The following is a 27,218-nucleotide window of genomic DNA, read 5'->3' as shown; positions in this document are numbered from 1 at the left end:
TTCGATCTCCTGTTGAGTTTGTAGGTATTCAAAATGGTTTATCCCTATCCAGCCGAATTCCTGAGACCAGACGAAATCCAGGTCTACTCCTCCGCCATCTTGCTCTGCCCTCTATGATAATTTCTACTTTTAAATTTTCATTTAATTTCTTTTTTTATCTTCTTTTATTTCATTTTTCTAGATCCTTTGGATTTATTTACCTTTCCCTACCCTCTTGGATAAAAGCACATATGATTTATTTTGAATATTTTTAAACACTAATGGATTTAAGACTACAAATTTCTTCTGAGCATTAATCCTTTGGTTTTAAGGCAAGATTTGATATATGATATTTTTATTGTCATTAAATTTAAAAGTTTATACTTTCTGCCTTTAGCCCAAGAGTTATTAAGAAGCATGCTGTTAAAGCCCAAAACCAGTAGGAAGGAAGGATATAATAGATATTAGAAAAGAATTACATGAAATAGAGACTAAAAAACAATAGAACTGATTAATGGAACCCGTTGCGGGTTCTTTGAAAAGACAAACAAAACTGATAAGCCAGACTCATCAAGAAAGAAGAGAGGATTCAAATCAAATCAGAAATGGAGGAGAAGTAACAACTGACACTACAGAAATACAAAGGATTATAAAAGATTATGAAAAATCATGTGCCAACAAATTAAAAACCTAGAAAAAAATGGATACATTCCTAAAAACATATAACCTCCCAAAACTGAATCAGTAAGAAATAGAAAATTTGAACAGACCAATTACTAGCAATTGAAGCAGTAATCAAAAACTCTCAACCAACAAAAGTCCAGGATCAGATGCCTTCGCAGGTGAATTTTACCAAATATTTAAAGAAGAGTGAATGCCTATTCTTCTCAAACTATTCCAAAAAAATAGAAGAGAAAGGAAAGCTTCCAAATTCATTCTATGAGGCCAGCATTACCCCAAAACCAATACCAGAAAAAGACACAAAACAAAGGAAAAAGTATAGGCCAATATCTCTGATGAACATAGATGCAAAATCCTCAGCAAAATAGCAGCAAACCAAATCCAACAATACATTTAAAAAAATGATTCACCATAATCAAGTGGGATTTATTCCTGGGCTTCAAGGGTGGTTCAATATTCATAAATCAACCAACATGATACATCACATCAAGAGGAAGAATAAAGACCATATGATTTTAGTAGATGCAGATATAACATTTGACAAGGTACAATATTCATTCATGATAAAAACCTTCAACAAAGTAGGTTTAGAGGGAAAATGCCTCAACATAACAAAGCTATATATGAAAAAACGACAGCTAACATCATATTCAGTGGTGAAAATCTAAGAGTTTTCTCCTAAGATCAGTAACAAGATAAGGATGTCCACTCTCACCACTTTTTTCAACATAGTACTGGAAGTCTTAGCCATGGCAATCAGACAAGAAAAAGAAATAAAAGGCATTCAAATTGGTAAAGAAGGAGTAAAACCTGCAGTATTTGCAGATGATGTGATACTATATATAGAAAACCCTAAAGACTCTACCAAAAAACTACTAGAAATGATAAATGAATTCAGTAAAGTCATAGGATACAAAATTAATATATAAAAATCTGTTGCATTTCTATATACTAATAATGAAGTAGCAGAAGGAAAAATTAAGAAAACAATCTCATTTATATTTGCCTCAAGAATAAAATATCTAGGAATAAACTTAACTAAGGATGTGAAAGACCTGTACTCTGAAAATTATAAAACACTGATGAAAGAAATTGAAGATGCCACAAACAAATGGAAAGATCATGGAGTGGAAGAACCAATATTGTTAAAATGTCCATACTATGCAAAGCGATCTCCAGATTTAATGCAATCCCTATCAAAATACTAACAACATTCTTCATATAACTAGGACAAATAATCCTAAAATTTGGATTTGTATGGAACTAAAAAAGACCCTGAGTAGCCAAAGCAATTTTGAGAAGGAAGAATAAAGCTGGAGGTACTGATCCCAGATTTCAAGATCTACTATAAAGCTATATTAATCAAAATAGTACAGTACTGGCACAAAAAAAGACACAGAGATCCACGGAACAGAATAGAGACCCTAGAACTAAACTTACACTTTTATGGTCAATTACGACTAAGAAGATAAGAATATACAATGGGGAAAAGTCAGTCTTTTCAACAATGGTGCTGGGAGAACTGGACAGGTATATGCAAAAGAATGAAACTGAACCACTTTGTAACACCATACACAAAGATAAACTCAAAGTGGTGTAAAGACCTAAATGTGAGACCTGAAACCATAAAAATCCTAGAAGTGAACATAGACATTAATTTCTTTGGCATCAGCCATAGAAACATTTTTCTAGATACTTCTCCTCAGGCAAGGGAAACAAAAGCAAAGTTAAACTACTGGGACTGCAGCAAAATGAAAGCTTCTGCACAGTGAAGGAAACCATCAACAGAAAGGATAACCCTAGTGAATGAGAGAAAATATTTGCAAATCATATATCTGATAAGGGGTTAATATCCAAAATACATAAAGAACTTTTACAATGCCAAAAAAACCAAATAATCCAATTAAAAATGGGCAGAAGATCTGAATAGACATTTTCCCAAAGATAACACACAGATGGGCCAACAGACACATGAAAAGATGCTCAGTATCTCTCATCCTCAGGGAAATACAAATCAAGACTACAATGAAATATCATCTTATACATCAGAATAGTAGAATCAAAAACATAAGAAATAACAAGTGTTGGTAAGGATGTGGAGAAAAAGGAACCCTTGTGCACTGTTGGTAAGAGTCCAAACAGCCACAGTGGAAAACAGTATGGAGGCTCCTCAAAATTTGAAAAAGAATTACCATATGAATCAGTAATTCTACTACCCAAAAAAAATGAAAACACTAATTCAAAAAGATACATGCACCTTAATTATAGCAGCCAAGATATTGGAGCAACCCAAGTGTGAATCCATAGATAAATGGATACAGAAGATAGCTTTATATATACATGTAATATATAGAATATATATATATGTAATATACATAGAATATATATAATGTGTATAATGTATAGTATATATAATATATATAGTAATATGGAGTTTCCTGAGTCATAAAAAATGAAATCTTGCCATTTGTGACAACATGGATATAGCTAGAAGGTATAATGCTAAGTAAAATAAATCAGACACAGAAAGACAAATGCTATATGATTTCACTTATGTGGAATCTAAAAAACCAAAACAAATGAACAAACACAGGGCAAAAAGAGACAAACTCTTAACTACAGAAAACAAACTGGTGGTTGCTGGGGCGGGGGAAGAGAGGGTGAAATAGATTAGAAATATTAGATTAGAAATACTAGAAATATTAGAAATAGAATAGTACTAATAGTACTAATCATGATGAGCACAGAGTAATGCAGAGTTGCTGAATCATTATATTGTAAACCTGAAACTAATATAACACTGTATGTTAATTATACTTCAATTTAAAGAATAAGTCTGCTGTCAAATTTTGAGTAACATGTTATATTATAGCAGGGCAATCTTTTTATGGTCACTGTATATGGTCTCTATGATAGCAATCTTTTCAAATTGTTGAGATATCCTTGGTGGCTTTGATATTATCTTTTGTGATTGATTTGGTCATTGTGTTAATAATGTGAATTGATTATTAAATAGATCTTCATTAGCTCAAGTTTTCTGATTGTTATTCAAACCCTCAAGATCATCACTGTTTATTTCCTTCTTAGTATATAGTTTTCTGAGAAATGTGTATTAAAATCCTGCATTTTGCGGATTTTTCAATTTTTCCTTGAAGCTTTTTCTTTGAAAAAAACAAAAACATTTTGGAGCTCTGTCGTTAAATGAATAGTGCTATATCTACTTGATGGATTCTACTGTCAACTATATAATTATGAAGGATCTCTTTGTATTAGTTGTCTGTTGCTGCATAAAAAAAACACCCTAAAATTGGCAGCTTAAAACAATAAATAGTGATTATCTCACAATTTCTGAAGGTCAGGAATATAGGACAACTTAACTGGGTGATTCTGACTCAGGGTCTGTCATGAGGTTGCAGTCAAGATGCTGAGCAGAGCTGCAGTCATCTGAAAGTTTGGGGATGAAGGACCTACTTCGGTCCTACCTGGTGCCTCATTCACATGTTTTTGGCTGGAGGCTTTTCCTAAGATACATTGGTATGCCACTGCACAGACCTCTCGATCAGGCTGTTTGAATGTCCTGATGACATGGCTACTAGTTGCCCGCAAAACAAGTGTTCAGAGACAAAGGGATTGAAAAGGAAGCCACAACACATTATATTACCTAGTTTCAGAAATTATAACTGAAATGAGTTGTAGTCCAGCTCATAGTCAAGGGGATGAGAGGATAAGGCACTAACTTTTGGAAAGAGAAATATCAAGTCAAATATCAAATATCAGGACCTATTTTTAAAGTACCTCACTTGTCCTTCTCTAATCTTTTTGCATACATATATTTTGTCTGATACTTGGTTTTGGCAGCATTTATTTGTATATCTTTTTCCATTTGAACTTTCCCATGTAAATTTGAGTTTGGAGGGTTTTTTTTATATGCAACATATATCAGGATATTTTAAAAATCCAATCTTATGGTCTCTGGTTTTCAATAGGTGAACTTCATTCATTCACATTTTGCATTATAATTACTGACTAGACATTCTTAACAGCTTATTTTGTATTTTCTATTTACTATGCCATTTGTGATTTCCTTTTGATTATTTCCTATTCGCTTTTCAGTAATTCATTAAGCTTTCTTTCTTGTATTTTTCCTATCTATTGGTTCCAAGGTTATGCTGTTTGTGTTAGTCTGATAGTGCTGCCATAACAAAATACCATCGGCTGGGTGCTTTCAACAACAGAAATGTATCTTCTCACAATTCTGGAGGCTAAAGGTCCAAGATGAAGCTGTTGACAGGTTTGGCTTCTTCCTGAGGCCTCTCTCGTTGGCTTGCAGAGAGCCACCTCCTTGCTGTAAACTCTCATGGCCTTTCCTCTGTGCACATGCATCCCTGGTGACTCTTCTTTTTATAAAGACACTCTCATATTGCATTAGGGATCCACTTTAACGGCCTATCTCCAAATCCAGTCACACTGAGGGTTAAAGCTTAAACATATGGATTTGGGAGGGCATGGGGAGAGAATTTATTCCACAACACCATCTATTCCTATTTTTCTTGTGTATAGTCCTAAATTCTTAGCATACTCACATCAACTTACTTTCCATAGGCATGGGGAAATTCTGGTGCTTTTTCCAACCTTGGGAGCAGTATTCTCCTCTTGACATTCAGGTTTCTGCTTTCTTTCTCAATCTCATTTTGTCTGTTTTACAGCTTTCAGTGGATTCCTCACAGCTTCTGGTCCATCATACATTCTTGTTTTGAATTCCAGTTATAAATTTTAAATACACACACACACACACACACACACACACATACACACACACGTTCCATCATTTCTAGAGATTTGGCACAGGAGGGAGAGGTTGATGTATGCACTCAACCCAGGGTCTTAAAACAGAAGAGGTACATTTCATTTAGAAGTTAATTCTTTAGAATGAAGACTTCTGACTGGGAAAACTGAAATTGGAAGTCCAACTGGGTAAGTCTGAGTCAATAGAAGCCAGAAACGTCTATAGTTATAATATTTAAAATTACAACTATATTGTATGTAATGAATGGTAATTCTTATTTCAGAAGTTAGCAGGTATAAAACTCCTCTATAGAGAAACAGTGCCAAAGAGGCAATTTTATGTCAACTTGATCATCAAGCAAGTGCCTAGGAGTGGCAGATGTAAGCCACACTACAGAAATCATGCCAATGAAAGACAAACTACCCAGTAGTGTCATGCCAAGGGAAGGCACAGATGGCTGGAGAGCAGCAGCTATAGGTCTTTTTATAGCATTATCAAATGGCACACACTTGACATTCCAACTGGTCCTGTGCCAATGGCCAAGGTAATTAGGGATGCCAACGTGAGAATGTTCAGAAGGCATACTCATCTTCATGCCATCCAACATGGGGCCAGAGAAGCAATCTTGGGTGGCAAATGAGTAGTTTTATGCCACAGTAATAATTAGGTTGGAGAGGTTACCTGAATTTTCAAAAGCAGAACAAGATCCCAAAGACACAAAATTAAAAGCAGCATTTCTGTGACCAACAGAAACAGACTCCCAAACCACACAGCTTCTACCTAGAAAAACATGGACAATAAAGAGTCTAGAGCCATGACAACAGTGAAAATGTTTTTTCTTTAAAAAAATTTTAAGCAACCTCAGAGTTAGAGAAGTTTCAAATACAGGACAAAGATTTTTCCTTCTGAATTATTTGAGAGGAAGTTGCCAAAACACTCCTGAATACTTTGGTGTTATTTCCTACTAATTAGGACATTCTCCTATATAACCACAATCAAATCATCAAAATCATAAGGTTACACTGATAACATTCCAGCTTAAATCACTGAAATTGCACCAACTGTTCCAGTAATGTTTTTCATATCACAAAGATCAATTTCTTGACAGATTTAGTTGTTATGTCTTTTTAGACTCCTTTAGTATACATTAGTTCTTTAGTCTTCCTTTCATTCACATGAACTTGGCATTTTTTGGATAGTATAGGTTAGTTTTTATAATGTCCCTCAATTTGGGTTCAACTGATGTTTCCTCAGGATTAGATGCCGGTTATGCCTTTTTTTGCAGGGATATCACAGAATGGCTGTTGTGTTCTTATTGTAGTATATAAGGTAGCAAATTATTTTGATTTGTTCCATTATTGATGATGGCTTTTTGATCACTTAATTAACATGGTGTTTACCAGCTTTCCACTGTAAAGTTACTCTTTCTTTTTTAAATAGCACATACTTTGTGGGGAAATATTTTGAGACAATGTAAATACCCTGTATCTCAGGAAACTTTTACAGTTATAGCATCCATTAATTATTCTTGCCTTACTCCATTATGACTATAATATCTGCCAAACTGTGATTTTCTCAATCATTCCTTTTACATTTATTAGTTGGGTTTATTTACTTATGTACTTACTTGAATCAATATGGACTCAATGGCAATTTATTATATACAACTGATTATAATCATCCCACATATTTTGATAAAATTCAATTCAAAATATTTCCTAAATTCTCTTATGATTTCTTCTTTGACCCATGAGACTTTCAGAGAAATACTGCTTAATATGCAAATAGTTGGGAACTTTGTTGATAATTTGAATGCTACTGAATTGTAATTTAATTCCTTTGGTGTCATAGTTCACTCTTCTAAAGTGTATTGTGCTTTATTTTTGGACCAGCATATAATCTATGTTTAGTGAATGTTCCACGTGCATTTGAAAAAAAAAGTGCATTCTTTTCTTTTTGTCAGAGAGAGAGTGAGAGAGAGCACAAGCAGAGGGAGCAGCAGGCAGAGAGGCTGAAGCAGACTCTCCGCTGAGCAGGGAGCCCAATGTGGGACTCAATCCCAGGACCTTGGGATCCTGACCTGAGCTGAAGGCAGATGCTTAATCAACTGATCCACTCAGCCATCCCAAGAATGTGCATTCTAAAGTTGTTGAATATAGGTTCAAAAAACATCAGGTCAAGTTGGTGGATAGGTTCATATATTCTGTATCCTTATGGACTTTTTGTAACTACTTAGTCTGTGAATTACTACATTTGTCTATTTTTCTTTTTTGGTTGTCATCTTTTGCTTTGTATATTTGAAACTCAGTTATTTTGTATATAAACATTTAGAATTATGTCTTTCTGCTGACCTTTTATTATCATGAGTATCTCTATGTCTTTTAATACTTCCTTTGTTCTGAAATCTACTTTGTCTGGTACTTATGTTTTGTGTGTTGTATCTTTTAAATTTGTGTCATAATAACTAATGTGTTTCTCTTACAGACAGAATATAAGTAGGTCTTGCTTTTTATCCAGTTTGACAATCTCAGACTTAAAAAAAATTCAATCTGCATTTTAATTAGAGTGTCCAGTTAATCTAAATTTAATTTTCTTTCCTGTCCTACCCTCTTTTGGATTGAGTATTTTAAACGTCTTTTTAAATTTTCCTCTATTGACTTTTTTTTTAGCTGCATACCTATTTAAATTTTTAAGAAAACCCTCTAGGCACTACAATACACAGTGTTAACTTATCACAGTCTGCTTAGAATTAATATTGTACCACTTTTTTTAAAATTTTATTTTATTATGTTATGTCACCATACATTACATCATTAGTTTTTGATGTAGTGTTCCATGATTCACTGTTTTCGTATAACACCCAGTGCTCCATGCAGTACGTGCTCTCCTTAATACCCATCACCAGGCTAACCCATCCCCCCACCCCTCTCGCCTCTAAAACCCTCAGTTTGTTTCTTAGAGTCCATAGTGTCTCATGGTTCATCTCTCCCTCTGATTTCCCCCCTTCATTTTTCCCTTCCTTCTCCTAATGTCTTCCATGCTATTCCTTATGTTCCACAAATAAGTGAAACCATATGAATATTGACTTTCTCTGCTTGACTTATTCACTTAGCATAATCTCCTCCAGTCCCATCCATGCAGATAAAGGGCTGGTATCCAAGATCTGTAAAGAACTTTTCAAACTTAACATCCAAAAAACAAGTCAAAAAAAAAAAATGGGCAGAAGACATGAACAGACACTTCTCTGAAGAAGACATACAAATGGCTAACAGACACATGAAAAAATGTTCACCATCATTAGCCATCAGGGAAATTCAAATCAAAACATTGAGATACCACCTTACACCAGTTAGAATGCAAAAATTGACAGGGCAAGAAACAACAAATGTTGGAGAGGTTGTGGAGAAAGGGGAACCCTCTTACACTGTTGGTGGGAAGACAAGTTGGTACAGCCACTTTGGAAAACAGTGTGGAGGTGCCTCAAAAAATTAAAAATAGAGCTACCCTATGACCCAGCAATTGTACTACTGGGTATTTACCCCAAAGACACAGATGTAGTGAAAAGAAGGGCCATATGCACCCCAATATTCATAGCAGCAATGTCCGCAATAGCCAAACTGTGAAAGAGCTGAGATGCCCTTCAACAGATGAATGGATAAAGAAGATGTGGTCCATATATACAATGGACTATTACTCAGCCATCAGAAAGGATGAATATTGTACCACTTTTGGTAAAAGGTATGACTCTTACAATGGTATGATTCCATTTTACCATCCACCAATGATGTTAGGATGTTACTGTCATTCATTTCACATCTACATGTTATAAATACCACAATGAATTATTATTTTGCTTTGGACAGTTATCTGTTAAAGAATTTTTTACATGAGGAAAAAATACTTTTACTACTAATCCACATTTACCATTGCCAGAGCTCTTCATTCTTTTCTATAGACCATGTTTCTATCTAGTATAATATTTGTTCTGCCTGAAGAATTTCCTTTAAATTTTCTTGTAGTGCAGTTCTCCTGAGTTGGTGCTATCTCAGCTTTCATTTATTCAAAAGTGTCTTTATTTCACTATTTTAAGATAATTTTCACTAGATATAAAATTTTGTATTGTGAGTTATTTTTTCAGTACATTAAAGATGTTACATTATCTTTTGGCATCATTTTTCTGTTGAGAAGTCAGCCATAATTCATATTAGTTGGTCCTTCTACGTCCTTTTGTTTGTTTATTTTCTGGATATTTTTTAGATTTTTCTCTTCACCATTGTTTTTCAATAGTTTGGATAAGCTGTGCCAAGATGTGGTGTGCCTGAGTATTGCTTTGTCTATTTGGAGTTCACTGAGCTTCTTGGAAATGTAGACTGTTTTCCACGAATAACATGTATTTTAGACCAGCTGATTTTGATTTCACAAATTACTGAGGCTTTATTATTTTTGTAATATTTTTCATTCCTTTTATTAAGATTGGATGATTTCTACTAATCTGTCTTGATATCTGTGGATCCTTTATTATATTGTACAATCTTTTGCTAAACCTATCCAGGGAATTTTTCATTTCAGATTTTATATTTTTCAGTTCTAGAATTTCTTTTGCCCCTTTTAAGTTTTCTTATCTCTGCTAAGAATCCCTATATATTCAATCATTATGTTCATCTTTTCCTTTAAAATACTTGAACTTATAATAGTTGCTCCGAAGCTTTTTTCCTCTCCTTTCAATATCTGGGTCCTCTCAGGATCTGTTACCATTAGCTCCTTTTCCTCTTCATTATACATCACATTTTCCTGCATCTCACATACCTAATAATGTGTTACTGTGTGATGTATATAGGGGACATCACATTATAAGGAGTTTGGGTAATATTGTCTTTTAAAGGGTGTTGAATTTTGTACTAGCAGGGCATTAAATTAGTGGTGGATTCTTTTGACCATGTGCAGTTAGTTTTGTGATTTTTAAAGGCAGATCTCTTTCAGTTTTATACAGAGTCCTGGGATATGGCTTTTATGTTCAAACATGGCATTTCTGTGGTTTCATATAAATGCCCAGTGAAGTTGCTTCACTTTGATCCAGAATTCCAGCATCTCTCAGCATTATGCAGCCTCTCCATTTATTTATTTATTTTAAGATTTTATTTATTTGTCAGAGAGAGAGCACAGCAGGGGGAGGGGCAGAGGGAGAAGCAGGCTCCCCACTGAGCAAGGAGTCTGATGTAGGACTCGATCCCAGGACCCTGGGAACATGACCTGAGCTGAAGACAGACGCTTAATTGACTGAGCCACCCAGGCGTCCCAGCAGCCTCTCCATTTGGCTCTCAGTCTCATAGAAGTGACTCTATGGTAAGCCTTGTGTACTTGTGGCTTAGCCTTCCATCAAGGACTCAAAGGAGCCACCTTGTAGACTTCTGGATCCCCACTCTTCACACAGATTTTCCCATTCTGGTATGTTGCCCCACAAATTCTAGATCACTCATCATCTCTGAATTCTGAATTCTTATCTTTGGCTCTCCAGTTGAGTGACATTACTGGTCTCTGTTCTGGAAATTATATAGAGAGCCATCTGTGTATTCCCTATTTTTTAAGAAGCAAAGTCCTGCAGGACTTACTGTCCAATGCCTAAATATAGTTGTCTAATATTTTGTTCAGTTTTATAGTAGTTTACAGTGGGAGGGCAAGTATGAAAACCAATTTGTTCATTAGCTGGAAGTGGAAAATCGTCTTCCCTTACCAGTAATATTTTAAAACAGTTGAGCCAATATTGATTATATAAATATTCCTTTTTGCTTGGGTTTTGGTAGGAAATAACCTTGAACTGCAGGGGTCAATGAGAAACTAATGTGTTTTTTTTTTAAGATTTTATTTATTTATTAGACAGAGAGAGCACAAGCAGAGGGAGTAGCAGAGGGAGAGGGAGAAGCAGGCTCCCCACTGAGCAGGGAGCTTGACGCGGGGCTCGATACCAGGACCTCGAGATCATGACCTGAGCTGAAGGCAGATGCTTAAACATCTGAGCCATCCAGGTGCCCCAGAAACTACTGTTTTTTTTTAAAGGACAGGAAATTGGGGACAGACACTTTAAAAAGTGTTGTACTTATCCAGTTCACATGACACTCTAAGATACAACTCTTCGTCATGTCTCCCAAGATGCAGATGGGTTCTCAAAGAGCAGACTCACAGTCCTAGAAGATCTATCAGTATCATGTTTGACATATTCCACATCTATCTCTAAGAAAACTATCACTAAACATGTGAAAGTATTCTTCCCTGGAGCCATGAATGAGACATAGGGAAATAGGCATTGGTGTTATTTTTCTGTGGTCCTTCCTATATTCACTGTATACTTCCTTTTATTATAGATTAAGAGCTCTTAATCTGGATGAATGATACTCTAAATAAACCAGGGTTCTGTAAATCATTTAAGCTAGATCAGATGTCATTCTGCAATAAACAGATAATGTTCTTACAGATAACTTCTGAATTTTAGTAAATAATAAAAGGAAAAGAGTAGTTTTTTGAACTTGGTTAGGGGGAGTCATCAAGTCATAAATCACAGCTTTGGGAAACTTCCAAATTTTTAGTTTATATAAGTCGTTTGGTATAAATGGAATTAGTATGAACTTTAGAGTCAAAAACATCTGAGTTTGACTCATAATTCTTAGTTTTCCTTATAATCAGTTTTATCAACTATAAATAGGTATAATAATTCTATTGGTTAGGATTATTATGAAAATTAAATAGTTGCTTATATTATCTTATTTTATCTTATAAAATAAGATAATTTATAAAATAGTATAATATATATTATATATTATATTAACATAATATGTTATATCATTATATAAGGCATTATCTGGTATAATGCTTTTGCAGATGATCAAGAAAAGTTAACTGCTTTAATTTTGTGAGATGTAATGATTTTGTTGCTGATAATCATAAAGCACTTGGCATGCCCTCAAGAAAGAGAGACTATAAATTTAAGCAGGCATAAACACAAATATCTTCTATTATCAAAAAGGAAAGCTCTGCATTATTAACCTTATAAGATTAATACAATTCTTCAACTTGAAAGGCTGAAATTTTTTTTTTACTTTTTTGAAAATAAGATAAAGTTTAAAAAACTTAGGTTTTTCTTTTTTTGATGCTTTTGCTATAATTGAACAATAAACCCTAGTATATACAACATCTTATAAAATTTCATTTGTTCCATTTTGGGCATAAAATTGATGATATGTCATGCTTTAAAGTAGAATTTGTGACATTTAAAGCTCTTAGTGATTAATAGTTCAGACATAATAGCACACTGCAGGGGGTTATCCAGAATTGGAAAGCAGCTAGTGCCAATTTTAACACTTTACTCACCTTCTAAAAATATTCTACAGAACTTCTGATTCCAGTTACCCAGATAAGGATATATCAGCCAATACTCTTGCTGATAGCAACTAGAACAGCTGGATAAAATAATTTTTAAAATTCTGCTTGAAGATATTGGAGAACTACCAAGACAGTGAATATTTGAAGGACCAAGATTCTAGACAGAAGCAAAGCCCAGAGAGGTAAGCCTGACATTTGGTGCTGCTTTTGCTTTTCAAAGCATTTGCCAATATGTAATTGGCGGCCAAGAGGGTGAGAAACTTAACAGAAAGTAGTGTTTGAAAAGTTGAGAAACTGCAGAGAGCTTTAGGTAAAGTCAATGGGCAAAGACCACAAAGTTATACTTCAGGGTCTGCTAAAAGGGCAGGGCTTCCAACTAGGTTCCTGAGGGGCTACACTCTTGATGTAAGTATAAAGTAGAAATAAGCCAGTTCTTAGACTGAAACTCATCTTCAAATAAACTCAATCCCAGAATAGATTAAGGTATCATTTAACCCCTGCCCTAACTACCTGCCAGAAGCAAAAGTAAATTCTTTCTGCAGGAAAACAGCATCATACACAGCCTCAAATTATCATTACATTTTTAAAATTCTATATACAACATTCAATAAAAAAACAAAGAGATAAGACCAAATGATCCCAAAACAAGAACAAAAAGATCCAATTAGAGGAAAAATGTAACTAATAAGCAAATTGGAGGGAAAAATGGAATAATATAATTAACATAATAAAGGGCAAGGGTGGTTAGATAAAAGGACATAGAATAGGTGGAACAAATAGAAAAGAAAGAGGGTAGGACAAACACAATTGTATTATTTATATTATAATTCAATTAAATAATTTAATTGAAAGACAAAAGTGACAGTTGATTATAAATATACAATTATATATTGTTTACAAGAGATACAACTTAAATATAAGGAGATATGCATACATGATATATGAAACAAATACAAACCAAAATAAAACTGGTGTAGGTATACTTTGAGATGAAGTAGGTTATTTTTTAAAATTTTTATTTATTTATTTGACAGAGAGACACAGTGAGAGAGGGAACACAAGCAGGGGGAGTGAGAGAGGGAGAAGCAGGCTTCCCGCCGAGCAGGGAGCCCGATGCGGGGCTCGATCCCAGGACTCTGGGATCAGGACCTGAGCCGAAGGCAGATGCTTAACGACTGAGCCACCACCCAGGTGCCCCTAGATGAAGTAGGTTTTAAGGCAAGAAGCATTATTACAAAATAGAAGAATGTTTCATAATGATGAAATCTCAATATACCAAGAAAATTGGCATGCATCTAATTACACAGTGTTAAACCAAAACAAAAAAGACAAGTCCACAATTATAGTGGAAAATTTTAAAACACAGTCTCAGTGAGGATACAGAAGAACTGAAAAACATGACTAACAAACTTGATTTTATATGGAATACTGCATTCAACAACTGTGAACTGTAGACTGCACATTTTCTTCAACGCACATGGAAATCTTACCATTGACCATATAATGAGCCATAAAGGAATCTCAATAAATTTCAAAGGGTTGATGTGATACAGAATAGGTTAAGGGTGTGTGTGTGTGTGTGTGTGTGTGTGTGTGTGTGTGTGTGTGTCTCCCTAGGAAATGTTTTATTGTTTGAAATTAGGAAATATACTTTAAGAAACCTAGAGCAAAGAAGAATTCCCAACAGAAATGTTAGAAATAGCTGAGCTGAATGATAATGAAAAATAGACACACAAAATTGTCAGAATGCAATCAAAGCCATGCTTAAATGGAAATTATACCCTTGAATGCATACATTAAGAAACAGAAGCTGAAAAATCCACGACTTAAGCATCTATCACAAGTTAGAGTAAGAACAACACATTTAAACAAACTTGGAAGACTTACACTATTGGATATAAATATTTATAAAGTAATTAAGGCAGTTTGGTATTGGAGCAAGGACAGAGTCTAGTAGTAGACCTACACATATATATGGGCACTTGGTTTATGTTTATTGAATTATAGTTGACATACAGTATTACATTATTTGCAGGTATACAACACTTCAACCGATCTATACATTATGCAATGCTTACCATGATAAATGTAGTTACCATTTGTCAACACACAAAGTTATTACAGTATTATTGACTATATTCCCTATGCTGTACTTTTCATCTCCCTAACTTATTTTATATGTGCAGGATTGTAGCTCTTAATCCCCTTCACCTACTTTGCCTATCCCCCTACACCTACTTTGATGATCACCATTTTGTTCTCTTTATTTATGAGCCTGTTTCTGTTTCTTTTTGGTGTTTGTTCATTTGTTTTTTTTTTAATTTTTTGTTATGTTTTTTTTTCTTTTCTAATTAGAGTTTTTTTTATTATGTTAATCACCATATATTACATCATTAGTTTTTGATGTAGTGTTCCATGATTCATTGTTTGTGCATAACACCCAGTGCTCCATGCAGAATGTGCCCTCTTTAATACCCATCACCAGGCTAACCCATCCCCCTACCCTCCTCCCCTCTAGAACCCTCAGTTTGTTTTTCAGAGTCCATCGTCTCTCATGGTTCATCTCCCCCTCTGACTTACTCCCCTTTATTCTTCCCCTCCTGCTATCTTCTTCTTTTTTTTTTTTCTTAACATATGTTGCATTATTTGTTTCAGAAGTACAGATCTGTGATTCAAGTCTTTATTTTTAGCTTCCACATATAAGTGAAATCATTTTGTATTTGTCTTTCTCTGCCTGATTTATTTCACTTAGCATAATACCCTCTAGGTCCATCCATGTTGTCACAAATGACAAGATTTCATTCTTTTTTATGGCTAATATTCCATTGTGTGTGTGTGTGTGTGTGTGTGTGTGTGTGTGTGTGTGTGTGTGTGCATACATCACATTTTCTTTACCCATTCATCTATGGATGGACACTTGGGTTGCTTCCATATCTTGGCTATTGTAAATAATGCTGCAGTAAACATAGGGGTGCATATATCTTTTCAAATGAGCATATTCATTTTTTTTTAAGATTTTATTTATTTATTTGACAGAGAGAGAGACAGTGAGAGAGGGGACACAAGCAAGGGGAGTGTGAGAGGGGAAGCAGGCTTCCCGCTGAGCAGGGAGCCCAATGTTGGGCTCGATCCCAGGACCCTGGGATCATGACCTGAGCCAAAGGCAGACGCTTAATGACTGAGCCACCCAGTCTCCCCAAGCGTATTCATTTTCTTTGGGTAAGTATCCAGTAGCAGAATTATTGGATCATATGGTATTTCTATTTTTAATTTTTTAAGGAACCTCCATACCATTTTCCATAGTGGCTACACTAATTTACATTCGTGCCAACATTCTCCACATCCTTGCTACCACTTAGTTATTTCTTTTTTTTTTTAATACTTTTAAGTAATTTCTATTCCCAACATGGGGCTCAAACTCACAACTCCAAGATCAAGAGTGGCACACTCCACAAACTGAGACAGTCAGGTGCCCCCACCACTTGTTATTTCTTGTCACTTTGATACTAGCCATTCTGACTGGTGTGAGGTGATATCTCATTATGATTTTGATGTGCATTTCTGTGGGAACCTCATTTATGACAAAGGTGACCCTGTAAAGCAGCAAGCAAAGGACAATTTTGTCAATAAATGGTCACAAGTCAACTGGATATACATATGATAGATATCAGTTTTGAGCTATATCCTCTTAAAAATCAACAGAGGTGGATTGTAGGTTTAAATGTTAACATTAAAATAATACAAATTCTGGAAGACAAAAAGAAGTTTTGGGGCACCTGGCTGGCTTAGTCTGTAGAGCATGCAACTCTTGATTGGGGGGGTGGTATGTGTGTGTGTGTGTGACTTTGAGCCCCATGCTGGGTGTAGAGATTACTTAAAAATAAAACCTTTAAAAAAAAAAAGAATTTTCAAGACCTTGGGGTAGTAAAAGATTTTTAAAACAGGGCACAAAGAGCACTAACTAGCCCCTGGCAACTACTACCATTTTACTCTATTTCTGTGAAATTAGCTTTTACTTATTTTTTAAGATTCCATATATAACTGATGCCATCCAATATTTGTCTTTCTCTATCTGGCTTATTTTCCTAACTGTAGGAAACTATAGTGCCCTCCAGGTTCGTCAATGATATAGCAAATGGCAAGATTTCCTTCATCTGTCAATGGACACTTAGGTTGTTTTCACAACTTAGCTATTGTGAATAATGCTGCAGTAGACATGGGTAGATGCTTCTTCAAGATACTGATTTTTTTTTTCCTTTGGATATTTACCCAGAGGTGGAAATGTTAGATCATATAGTTTTATTTTTAATTTTTCGAGGAATCTCCATATTATTTTCCATAGTGGCTGCACCAATATATACTCCCACCAACAGTGAACAAGGGTTCCCTTTTTTCCACATCTTTGTCAACCTTTATAATCTCTTTTTTGATATAAAAGACATCCTAACAGGTATCAGGTGTTATCAGATTGTGGTTTTGATTTGCATTTCCCAGGTGATTAGTGATGTTGAGTACCTTTTCATGTACCTGTTGGCCATCTGCATGTCCTTTTTGAAAAAAATGTCTTTTCAGGTCCTTTGCTCATTTTTTAATTGAATTATTTGATTTTTTTGTTATTGATTTGTATTTGTTCCTCATATATTTTGGATATTAACGCCTTATCAGATATATGATTTTCAAATATTTTCTCCCATTTGTAGACTGCCTTTTCATTATTCTGACTATTTCATTTGTTGTGCAGAAGCTCTTTCACTTGACATAGTCCTATTTTTCTTTGTCTTTTTTTTTTTTTTTTTAATGTGGGGCTTGAATCCATGACCATGAGATCAAGATCTGAGCTGAGATCAAGAGTAAGATCACCCCAAGTCCCACTTATATTTTAGGTTTTGGGGCTTATGCTTTTGTTGTCTTATAAAAACAAAAACTAATACACACACACACACACACACACACACACACACACAAAACATCGCCAGACCAATGTCAAGGAGCTTTTTCTTGATGTTTTCTTCCAAAAGTTTTATGGTTTCCAGTCTTACATTTAAGTCTTCAAGTCATTTTTAGTTAGTTTTTGTGAGTGATGTAAGGTCTAGGTTCATTCTTTTGCAGGTGAATATCCAATTTTCCTACCACTACTTATTGGAAAGACTATCCTCTCTCCATTGTATGTTCTTGGTCAAAGACTAGTTGACCCTATACATATGGATTCATTTCTGGGCCCTTATTCTGTTCCATTGATCCATATGCCTGTTTTTATCCCAGTACCACCCATAAAATGGAATACAACGTAAACACTGAAGAAATTATATAGACTTATGTTTACTGATATGGAAAACTATGTTATATTGTTGAATGAAAAAACTCAAGTTATAAACAAAAAGTACAACACACACACACACACATATTCACAGAGAGGTATTTTAAAGGATGTTCATTTCTAGACTGCAAGATTTCAAGTGGATTTTACTTTTCTCTATACTTTTATGGTAATGTTTACTTTCTATTATAGTATTATTTATTCTTACAATCAAAATATTTTATTTTCATCTAAGGTCTTGCTGAATCATCTTGATTTTGCTTAAAAAATATCCTCTCTTTTACAGTCGTATAATTCAGGCCCTGTTTCAGGTCTTCATTATTTCTTACATAGCCATGTAATAACAATAGTTGCTCTGTCTTAACAGCAGTAACACATGATATCTGTATACTACTTACCAGTTTACATAAGTCTTTCAGTACATTGTCCCTAGGCCCAAAACAACCTTACAAGTAAAGAAATAGGAAGAAAATCTACCTTTACTGGAGGGAACAGAGGCAGAGGTGAAAAGGTGGAGATAAAGTCAGTGGGATCAAAAAATCTAAAAAGTGTTATAATTTCTGAACTCTGATGTCAACATGCTCAGATATTGTAAATATTAAATAGTAAAACCTTCTCTCAATATATGAAGATGCCTGTTCAATTTGACAGAACAAAATACAAAATACAGATGATAAATAACAGAAGGTTCATAGTTTTGAAGTAATTAGAAAGATTTTTTTCATGATCAATGAAAGCACAATTTAAATGAATGGTGCAAAGCTAGAATTTAAACAACAAACTCATTCCAAAGACAAGTGACCTAAAGCCATGAACCCATTTTAACATCTAAGCCATCAAAGCTTAATTTAAACTACAAAAATGTCTTCATTGTGCAGAAGATTCAGGTAAAAGAGCCTTCTAGAATTTTTTTGCTTTCAAGAAGTTTTTGCTTTATTGTTTCTTTGCCGACAATGAAATTTCTGTGGAGCAGAATATGCTAGGAAACCAGAAAAGGAACACCACCTTCATCTGATCTCACTGTGACATTGTGGTAAAAGATCTTATAAGAAAATGATACAGAGCACAAGGATCTGTAAGAAACTGGCCAATTTTACTGCTGTTAGCTAGTAAATGGGAGGATTAAAATGTATGTGAATTTATAACCCCTTGGATCTACTTTGCACTGTGGTTACTTTAAAACTACAAGTGAGAACATTCATAATTTGTTACTTCACACTAAAATGTAAGGGACCAACTGAGTACGTTCAAAATCTATGGTACAGATTTTCCTAACTTCTGTAGCTGTACTTCAGAGGATGGATTAAAAGGACATTTAAGCTTATTAGATAGAAAGGTGTCATCCCCTCACATCAAAGTACATGAAGAGAAAAGTTCAAGAATTATAAATTCTTAGAAACCATAAAATATCCTTTGGGGCCTGGCAAGGAAAATGTCAACAAGTCAAAGGAGACTAGATGGCTATTGACCAGTTTCATGAAGGGAGAGCTGCAAGCCAAGATGGAATAATGCTTTCCCACCATGTGTCTAAGGCACAAATGACACTAATCCTTTTTAATGGTCACAAAAGCTGACAACTTACTCAGCCTTAGAACTGAAGGCACAAAATCATCTCTGGGAATGACTCACCATAAACAGGTCACGAGCACCAATGTCAACAGCTAACAGAAATGCCTTTTCAAATCTCTGGTACCTATAAGGAAGAAAACAAATGTTCTATGTTAGTTGTGAACAAAACCATAAAAGGAGAGAGCTGCTAGTTTAATGTATTTATGTTATTGTTTTTTTATTCTTCTGATGGGAAAAATATTTTCAAGCAGTAGGGAATTTGCCTGTTGGGATTTTCTGTATGTGAAACGTTACTGCATTTAGGGGGAGCTGAGGCAAAGCGTCCATAGAGGCCTTCAGTGCAACTTTCAAGGATAAGCAGAACCCAGAGTAGGTGCTGCTGAATATGGGGAAAAGCTGGCTTATCTCTCATAATTTTTAACTTTATTGTGCTTTATAAGAGAAAAGTATGAGGACATTGAGAATATAGCAGGATAAAAGTAATTAACAAATCAAATAACTACATTTTTCTGTTTCTTAGGTAAAAGGTGAGAAGTCAAATGTATTATTACAAAAGTCGTATTTGTGAGTTTTAGAAAAAATACATCCTAGGCTGTTCTCAAATAACAATAATAAAATGTTTCTAAATATTTTAAAGTATTTTCTAAATATGTGAAGTATTACTTGTCTGCTCTTTTTTCACAATTGTACTATCTTTCCCTGAAGTATAACTTTGATAATTCTTTATGGTGAAAGTTTAACTTTATGCTAAGATACATGATAACTACAGTTTATATAATTACCTTTACAGAAAGTTTAAGATCTTGAGAGCGAAGCATGTCATGATCATATACTTTTTGCACAGAGGTTTAGAAGGAAAGGTCTTTTTTTTTTTTTTTTTGGTCTGAATGTGGAGATTTACACAGATATAATTGTGAGTTTTTCTGACTCCAGAAGCAAGCAGTTAAGTAACCAAGTTGTTCTCTGTTCTCTATTTCATATTGTGAAATACGATAGTATAAAATATAAAGATTTCAACTAAAACATATCAGAAATATGGAATATTAGTTATTACTAATGGATTACATAAATTTCATTAATAAAATAGCTATAATAAGTAAAGTACAAGCAAAAAATTAATGACTGTTCTCCCCAATTTCCTCCTTTGCCCTTCTTACTAGCCTCTCCAGTATTTGCCTGAATTTCTTTCGCCTGTGGATGATCAGAAGGCAATTGTGTTTATTTTTGTTCCAGGAAGCTTACTGATTCATTATACTTTCAGTGGAGGTAGGATGTAATGAAAAAGAGGACAGAGGATTATAGCAAGTTACAGTACTTGTTCATACAGTCACCGCTATTTTGCCACTACACTGAAACTTTTCTGGCAATAGTAATCGTCCATCTTCTAATGATCAAACAAATGATAAGTTCTCCTCTTGTGTCCCTTCTGGCCACATCTGACCCTATAAATTTCCCCTCTTTGAAACCTCCTCTTTCCTTGCATTTGGAGAGGCCATTCTTTTGTTTTCCAATTTCTGGCATTTCATCTTCTTAGTCTCTTTTCCTAGTTTGTTTTTCTCTGCCTACTCCACGAAGTTGGTGTGCTTTTGTACTCTTTTATTTACACTCACTACTCTAATCTTCCGACTAACCTTACGTACTCTCATGGCATTGATAATTATATCAGTGACTCACGAATCTCTAGGATCCCTATCTTTCCTGAGTTTGAAACTCTTATTTCCATGTACTTTGAATTTAAAATGTCTAATATGTTCACTGATACATCAAGTTGGCCATCATATATAGGATAAATTAAAATTGGAGAGAGTGAAATTCAGAGGGGCAAGATAGGATGTATTCTTCTTTCTAGGTGAGAGGTAATGAATGACACTATGATAAAATGAAAGAACAAGCATTGGCATCTGGCAGCATGGACAACCAGAAATACCAAAGGGAGCTCCCAACTAGACTGCCTATAAAACATACATTAAAGTACATCACAGAATTCTAAAAAAATAAGAAAATCTCTCCAAGTGTTCCATAGTCTTAATCAAAAAATAGCAACAAAATGAAATCCCTTCATTAAAACTAGAGTAAAGATCCCTGAACAGAGAGCAAATACTGGAGAGCAGGGAGAGGCAGAACTATCTAAGGGCCATCACATTCAAGAGACTGAGCCCTGAACAAGTCTCAAGGTAAAGGTGCTAAGCCCAAGACTTCTGATTAAGCCAAGGGTTAAAATATTCCCAGGATATAGTCTAACTTTGGCATAAAGAATAAAAAAAAATTCATCTCTGGATTAAAGCACTTTTTTTAAGTAGGCTCTATGACCCCAAGGCCTACATTCCCATGCTCCACCAACTGAGAAAGCCAGGTACCACTGGATTAAAGCGTTTTTTGATAGAAAGGCCCAGGATTACCATCAATTAAAATAAAACAAATGAGTTCACCATCAAAAATCACCAAATGTAGGGGTGCCTGGATGGTTCAGTTGATTAGGCATCTGACTCTTGAATTCGGCTTAGGTCATGATCTCAGGTCATGAGATGGAGCCCTGAGTTGGGATTCTCTCTCTCTCCCTCTGCCCCTCCCCCTGCTTGTGTGCTCTCTATGAAATAAGTAAATCTTAAAAAAAAAAAATCACCAAATGCACAAGAAAACAAGCTACTATGATGGAAAATAATTTCACAGACTGTTTTTTCTTATGGGATCTTATAATTCATATATGCTTTCTGTACTCTTTTTAAATTTTTATTTAAATTAGTTTAATTAACATATACTGTATTATTAGTTTCAGAGGTAGAATTCAGTGATTCATCAGTTACACACAACACCCAGTGCTCATTACTTCAAGTGCCCTCCTTAATGCCCATCATCCAGTTACTCTATTCTCCCACAGACCTCCCCTACAGCAACCCTGTTTGTTCCCTATAGGTAAGAGTCTTCTATGGTTTACCTCCCTCTCTGTTTTCCTCTTATTTTATTTTTTCCTTCCCCTTCCCTATGTTCATCTGTTTTGTTTCTTCAATTCCGCATATGAGTGAAATCATATGGTATTTGTCTTTCTCTCACTGACTTATTTCACCTAGCATAATACCCTCTAGGTCCATTCACATCATTGCAAATGGGAAGGTTTCATTCTTTTTGATAGCTGAGTAATATTCCATTGTGTGTGTGTGTGTGTGTGTGTGTGTGTGTGTGTGTGTAGATACCAGATAGGTGTATAGATAGATAGATATCTATACCACCTCTTCTTTAGCCATTCATCTGTCGATGGACATCTGGGCTCTTTCCATAGTTTGGCTATTGTGGACATTGTTCCTAGAAACATTGGGGTGCATGTGTCCCTTCGAATCACTATGTTTATATCCTTTGAATAAATAACTAGTAGTGCAATTGCTGGGTGGTAGGGTAGTTCTATTTTTAACTTTTTGAGGAACCCCCACACTGTTTTCCAGAGTGGCTGTACCAGCTTGCATTCCCACCAGCAGTGTAAGAGGGTTCCCCTTTCTCTGCATCCTTGCCAACACTGGTTGTTTCCTGAGTTATTAATTTTAGTCGTTCTGACAGGTATCTCATTGAGGTGGCATCTCATTGTGGTTTTGATTTGTACTTCCTTGATGTCGAGTGATATTGAGCATTTTTTCATGTGTCTGTTGGCCATTTGTATGTCTTCTTTGGAGAAATGTCTGTTCATGTTTTCTGCCCATTCCTTGATCAATTTTTTTTGTTTTTTGGGTGTTGAGTTCTTTATAGATTTTGGATTCTGGCCCTTTATCTGATAAGACATTTGCAGATATCTTCTCTCATTTCAAAGGTTGCCTTTTAGTTTTGTTAACTATTTCCTTTGCTGTAGAGAAGCTTCTTATCTTGATGAAATCCCAATATTTCTTTTTTGCTTTTGTTTCTTTTGCACTTTCTTCACTCCTTTTCATTCTTTTTTCTTTGTTCTCCTTCAACTGAGTAATTTCAAAAGACTTGTCTTCTACCTCAGAGATTCTTTCTTTGGCTCAATCCTGTCTGATATTGATGCTCTCTACTACATTTTTCATTTCATCCATTGTATTCTTTACCTCCAGAATCTTTTTTTGTTGTTTTTTTTATGATTTCTATCTTTGTAAAATTCTCATTTTGTTTGTGCATTGTTTTCCTTATCTTATTGTCTTTGTTTTCTTGTAGCTCATTGAGCTTCCTTTAAAAAACTATTTTTAATTCTTTATTGGGTAAATCACAGACCTCCATTTCTTTGGGGATATTTACTAGAAAATTATTGTCTTTCTCTGGTGTTATCACATTCCTTGATTTTTCAAGCTTCATGAAGCCTGTGTTGCAATTTTCTCCTTTAAAGAAGTAGTCACTTCATCCAGTCTTACCAACTAGTTTAAGGAATGAAATAGCTTTTATTAGCCCTGTGGGGATTTTGAGTCTTTCTCAGTCCTTTTCTATGGATACACCTGCTCCACACTTCTGTTCCCTCTTGAGGAGGAATTCTTAAGGTTGTATGCCCTCTCTCTATTCTGTAACCCTAGGCCAGATGCTGAGAGCCTCCTGTTTGCTTGCCTTAGGGTAGTCTTTAATGCTCAAGTTTGTGTGCTTTCTCTTAAACCTGCAGAGTCAGGCCAGCTTTCTGTGTGTGATTAGTAGCCATTTGCAAAGGCGCCTGTTGTCATCCTGGAGGTGTGCACAGAGAACCGGCCACTGGGTGTGGCGGCACACATGGAGCATTGGGGATACCTGATGCCAGTTTTGGGGATCCATAAGCAAGGTCTCCTCATGAGTTTGTGGGCAGGCTTCCTGATAACAGTCTGTCAATCAGTTAGTAGGATCTGTGTCCCCATGATGCCCTCTGAGAGCCATGATTGCTGTTGTTCCAGCTGCTCCCCACCACCTAGTTATGCAACACACCTCAGTATTCTAGATGAGGTGAGAAAGAAGTGAGTCTCTGGCAGCATCCTACATAGCTTGGGAAGTCAGGCAGTTATTCACATGCTCTCACTTTTAGCCATGGGAGAAATCATGTGCTGAGAATTGTGGGATCTTGGCACTGAGTTGTGCCACCTTGGGGAAGGGATGACACAGGTAAAGTGAAACCGCTCCCCTTACCCCACTGAATGCATCCAACCTCAGATTGTTTTTTTTCCTTTTTGCTCCAGTGGTGTGCTGGAGCTTCTCCACTGGACTCCCAGACTTCCACAAACGCACTCTTATTCATGGATGATTGTCTAAATTGGTGTTGCTTGGGAGTAAGATGGTAGAGAACTCTTATTCTGCCATGTTGATGATGTTACTCTCACTCTAGAAGTTGCATAATTTTACCTTTTACACTGAGGGCTGTGATCCATTTCAGGTATATTTGTGTTGGCATGAGGTAGAGGACAAGACTCATTTTTTTTTCCCCCATTTGGGTGTCCAGTTTATGTGGCATCATTTTTGGAAAAGACCATCTACTCTACATTGAATTACCTTATCGATTTAGTAAAAAACAAACAAACAAACAAAAAAACATTTGTAGTAAGTTTTGAAATTGGGAAGCATGTGTTCTCTTTCTTCTATTTCAAGACTGTTTGGGCTGTTTGGGGCCCTTTGCAATTTCATATAAATTTGTAAACTGGCTTTTTCTATTTGTGGAAAAAAAAAAGCCATAGGAATTTTGGTAGGGGTTGCATTGAATCTGTAGACTGCTTTGGGTAGTGTTGCCGTCTTAACAAGAGTTAAGTTTTCTAATCCATTTACACAGGATGTCCACATTTAAGTCTTCTTTAATTTCTTTTAGCAATGTTTTTCTGTGTTCAGTGTATAAGACTTTGCCAGGCGTAGAATTCTTTATTCTTCTATGTTTTTTATATGATCCTTATTCATATATATGTATATATGTATATCTTTATTCTTTATATATATATGTATAAATTCTTTTCAATATATATATTGAAGTATTATTAACATAAGGTGTTCTGTTAGTTTCAGGTTTATAATAAAATGATTCCACAATTCCATATATTACTCAGTGCTCATCACAAGTGTACTTTTCTTTAATAAAGATTTTGTTTATTTGACAGAGAGAGACACAGCAAGAGAGGGAACACAAGCAGGGGGAGTGGGAGAGGGAGAAGCAGGCTTCCCACCGAGCAGGGAGCCAGATGTGGGGCTCGATCCCAGGACCCTGGGATCATGACCTGAGCCGAAGGCAGATGCTTAACAACTGAGCCACCCAGGTGCCCACAACAAGTGTACTCTTAATCCTCTTTATCTCTTTCACACATCCCCCAACCACCTGCCCTCTGACGACTACCAGTGTGTTCTCTGTATTTTTTGTCTTTTTTCTTTGTTCATGTCTTATTTCTTAAATTCCTATATGAGTGAAATCATATAGCATTTGTCTTTCTCTGACTGACTTATTTCACTTAGTATTATACCCTCTAGGTACATCTACATCATAACAAATGGCAAGATCACATTCTTTTTTATGGCTAAGTAATATTCCATGATATATATAGTATACATATCACATATTCTTTATCCATTCATCAATCATCACGCACTTGGGTTGCTTCCATATCTTGACTATTATAAATAATACTGCAATAAACATAGGGGAGCATATATCTTTTTGAGTTAGTGTTCTCATTTTCTTTGGGTAAATACCCAGTAGTGGAATTACCTGGATCATATGGTAATTATATTTTTAATTTTTTGAGGAACCTCCATACTGTTTTCCATAGTAGTGGTACCAGTTTGCATTGCCACATAGCACACAGGGTTCTTTTTTCTCCATGTTCTCACTAACATTTGTTATTTGTCTTTTTGAGTCTAGCCATTCTGACAGGTATAAGGTGATAACCTCATTGTAATCTTGATTTGCAATTCCCTGATGATTAGTGATGCTGAGTATCTTCTCATGTGTCTGTTAGCCATCTGTATGCCCTCTTTGGGAAAATGTCTATTCAAGTTCTCTGCCCATTTTAATCAGATTATTTGGGGGTTTTTTGGTGTTGAGTTGTAGAAGTTCTTTATATATTTTGGATATTAACCTCTTAGATATATCATTTGGAAATATTTTCTCTCATTCACCAGGCTGCCCTTTTGTTCGATTGATGTTTTCCTTCACTGTGCAAAAGCTTTTTATTTTGGTGTAGTCCCAATAGTTTAACTTTTCTTTTGTTTCCTTTGCCTGGGGAAACATATGTACAATATTGGTTCTACAGCCTATGTTGATGAATTTTACTATCTATATTCCTTCTAGGAATTTTATGAGTTCAGTTCTCACATTTAGGTCTTCAATCCACTTTGAGTTTATTTTTGTGTATGGTCTAAGAAAGTGGTCCAGTTTCATTCTGCTGCATGTAACTGTCCAGTTTTCCCAGCACCATTTGTTGAAGAGACTGTCTTTTCCCCATTGTATATTCTTGTCTCCTTTGTTGTAGATTAATTGACCGCTGAAGTGTAGGTTTATTTCTGGGCTGTCTATTCTGCTCCATGGACCTATGTGCCTATTTTTGTGACAGTACCATACTCTTTTGATTACTACAGCTTTGT

General features: G+C 35.3%; 1 protein-coding gene across 1 annotated transcript in view; it reads right to left on the bottom strand.

Moving 5' to 3' along the window:
• The window catches only part of WDPCP (WD repeat containing planar cell polarity effector), a 281,366-nt gene that overhangs the window by 123,522 nt on the left and 130,626 nt on the right, over positions 1-27,218 (bottom strand). The window contains exon 12 of the mRNA XM_028089705.2: positions 19,767-19,830. Within this exon, the coding sequence (XP_027945506.2) occupies positions 19,767-19,830 (64 nt within the window). The remainder of the gene's footprint in view (positions 1-19,766; positions 19,831-27,218) is intronic.

This window comes from Eumetopias jubatus, unplaced genomic scaffold, assembly GCF_037043125.1.
Source record: "Eumetopias jubatus isolate StellerSeaLion01/CBP00866 unplaced genomic scaffold, mEumJub1_p1.0 scaffold_9, whole genome shotgun sequence".
Taxonomy (NCBI): Eukaryota; Metazoa; Chordata; class Mammalia; order Carnivora; family Otariidae; genus Eumetopias; species Eumetopias jubatus.
Note: the sequence above shows the minus strand (reverse complement) of the source record. Positions and strands in the feature narration are given on the sequence as shown.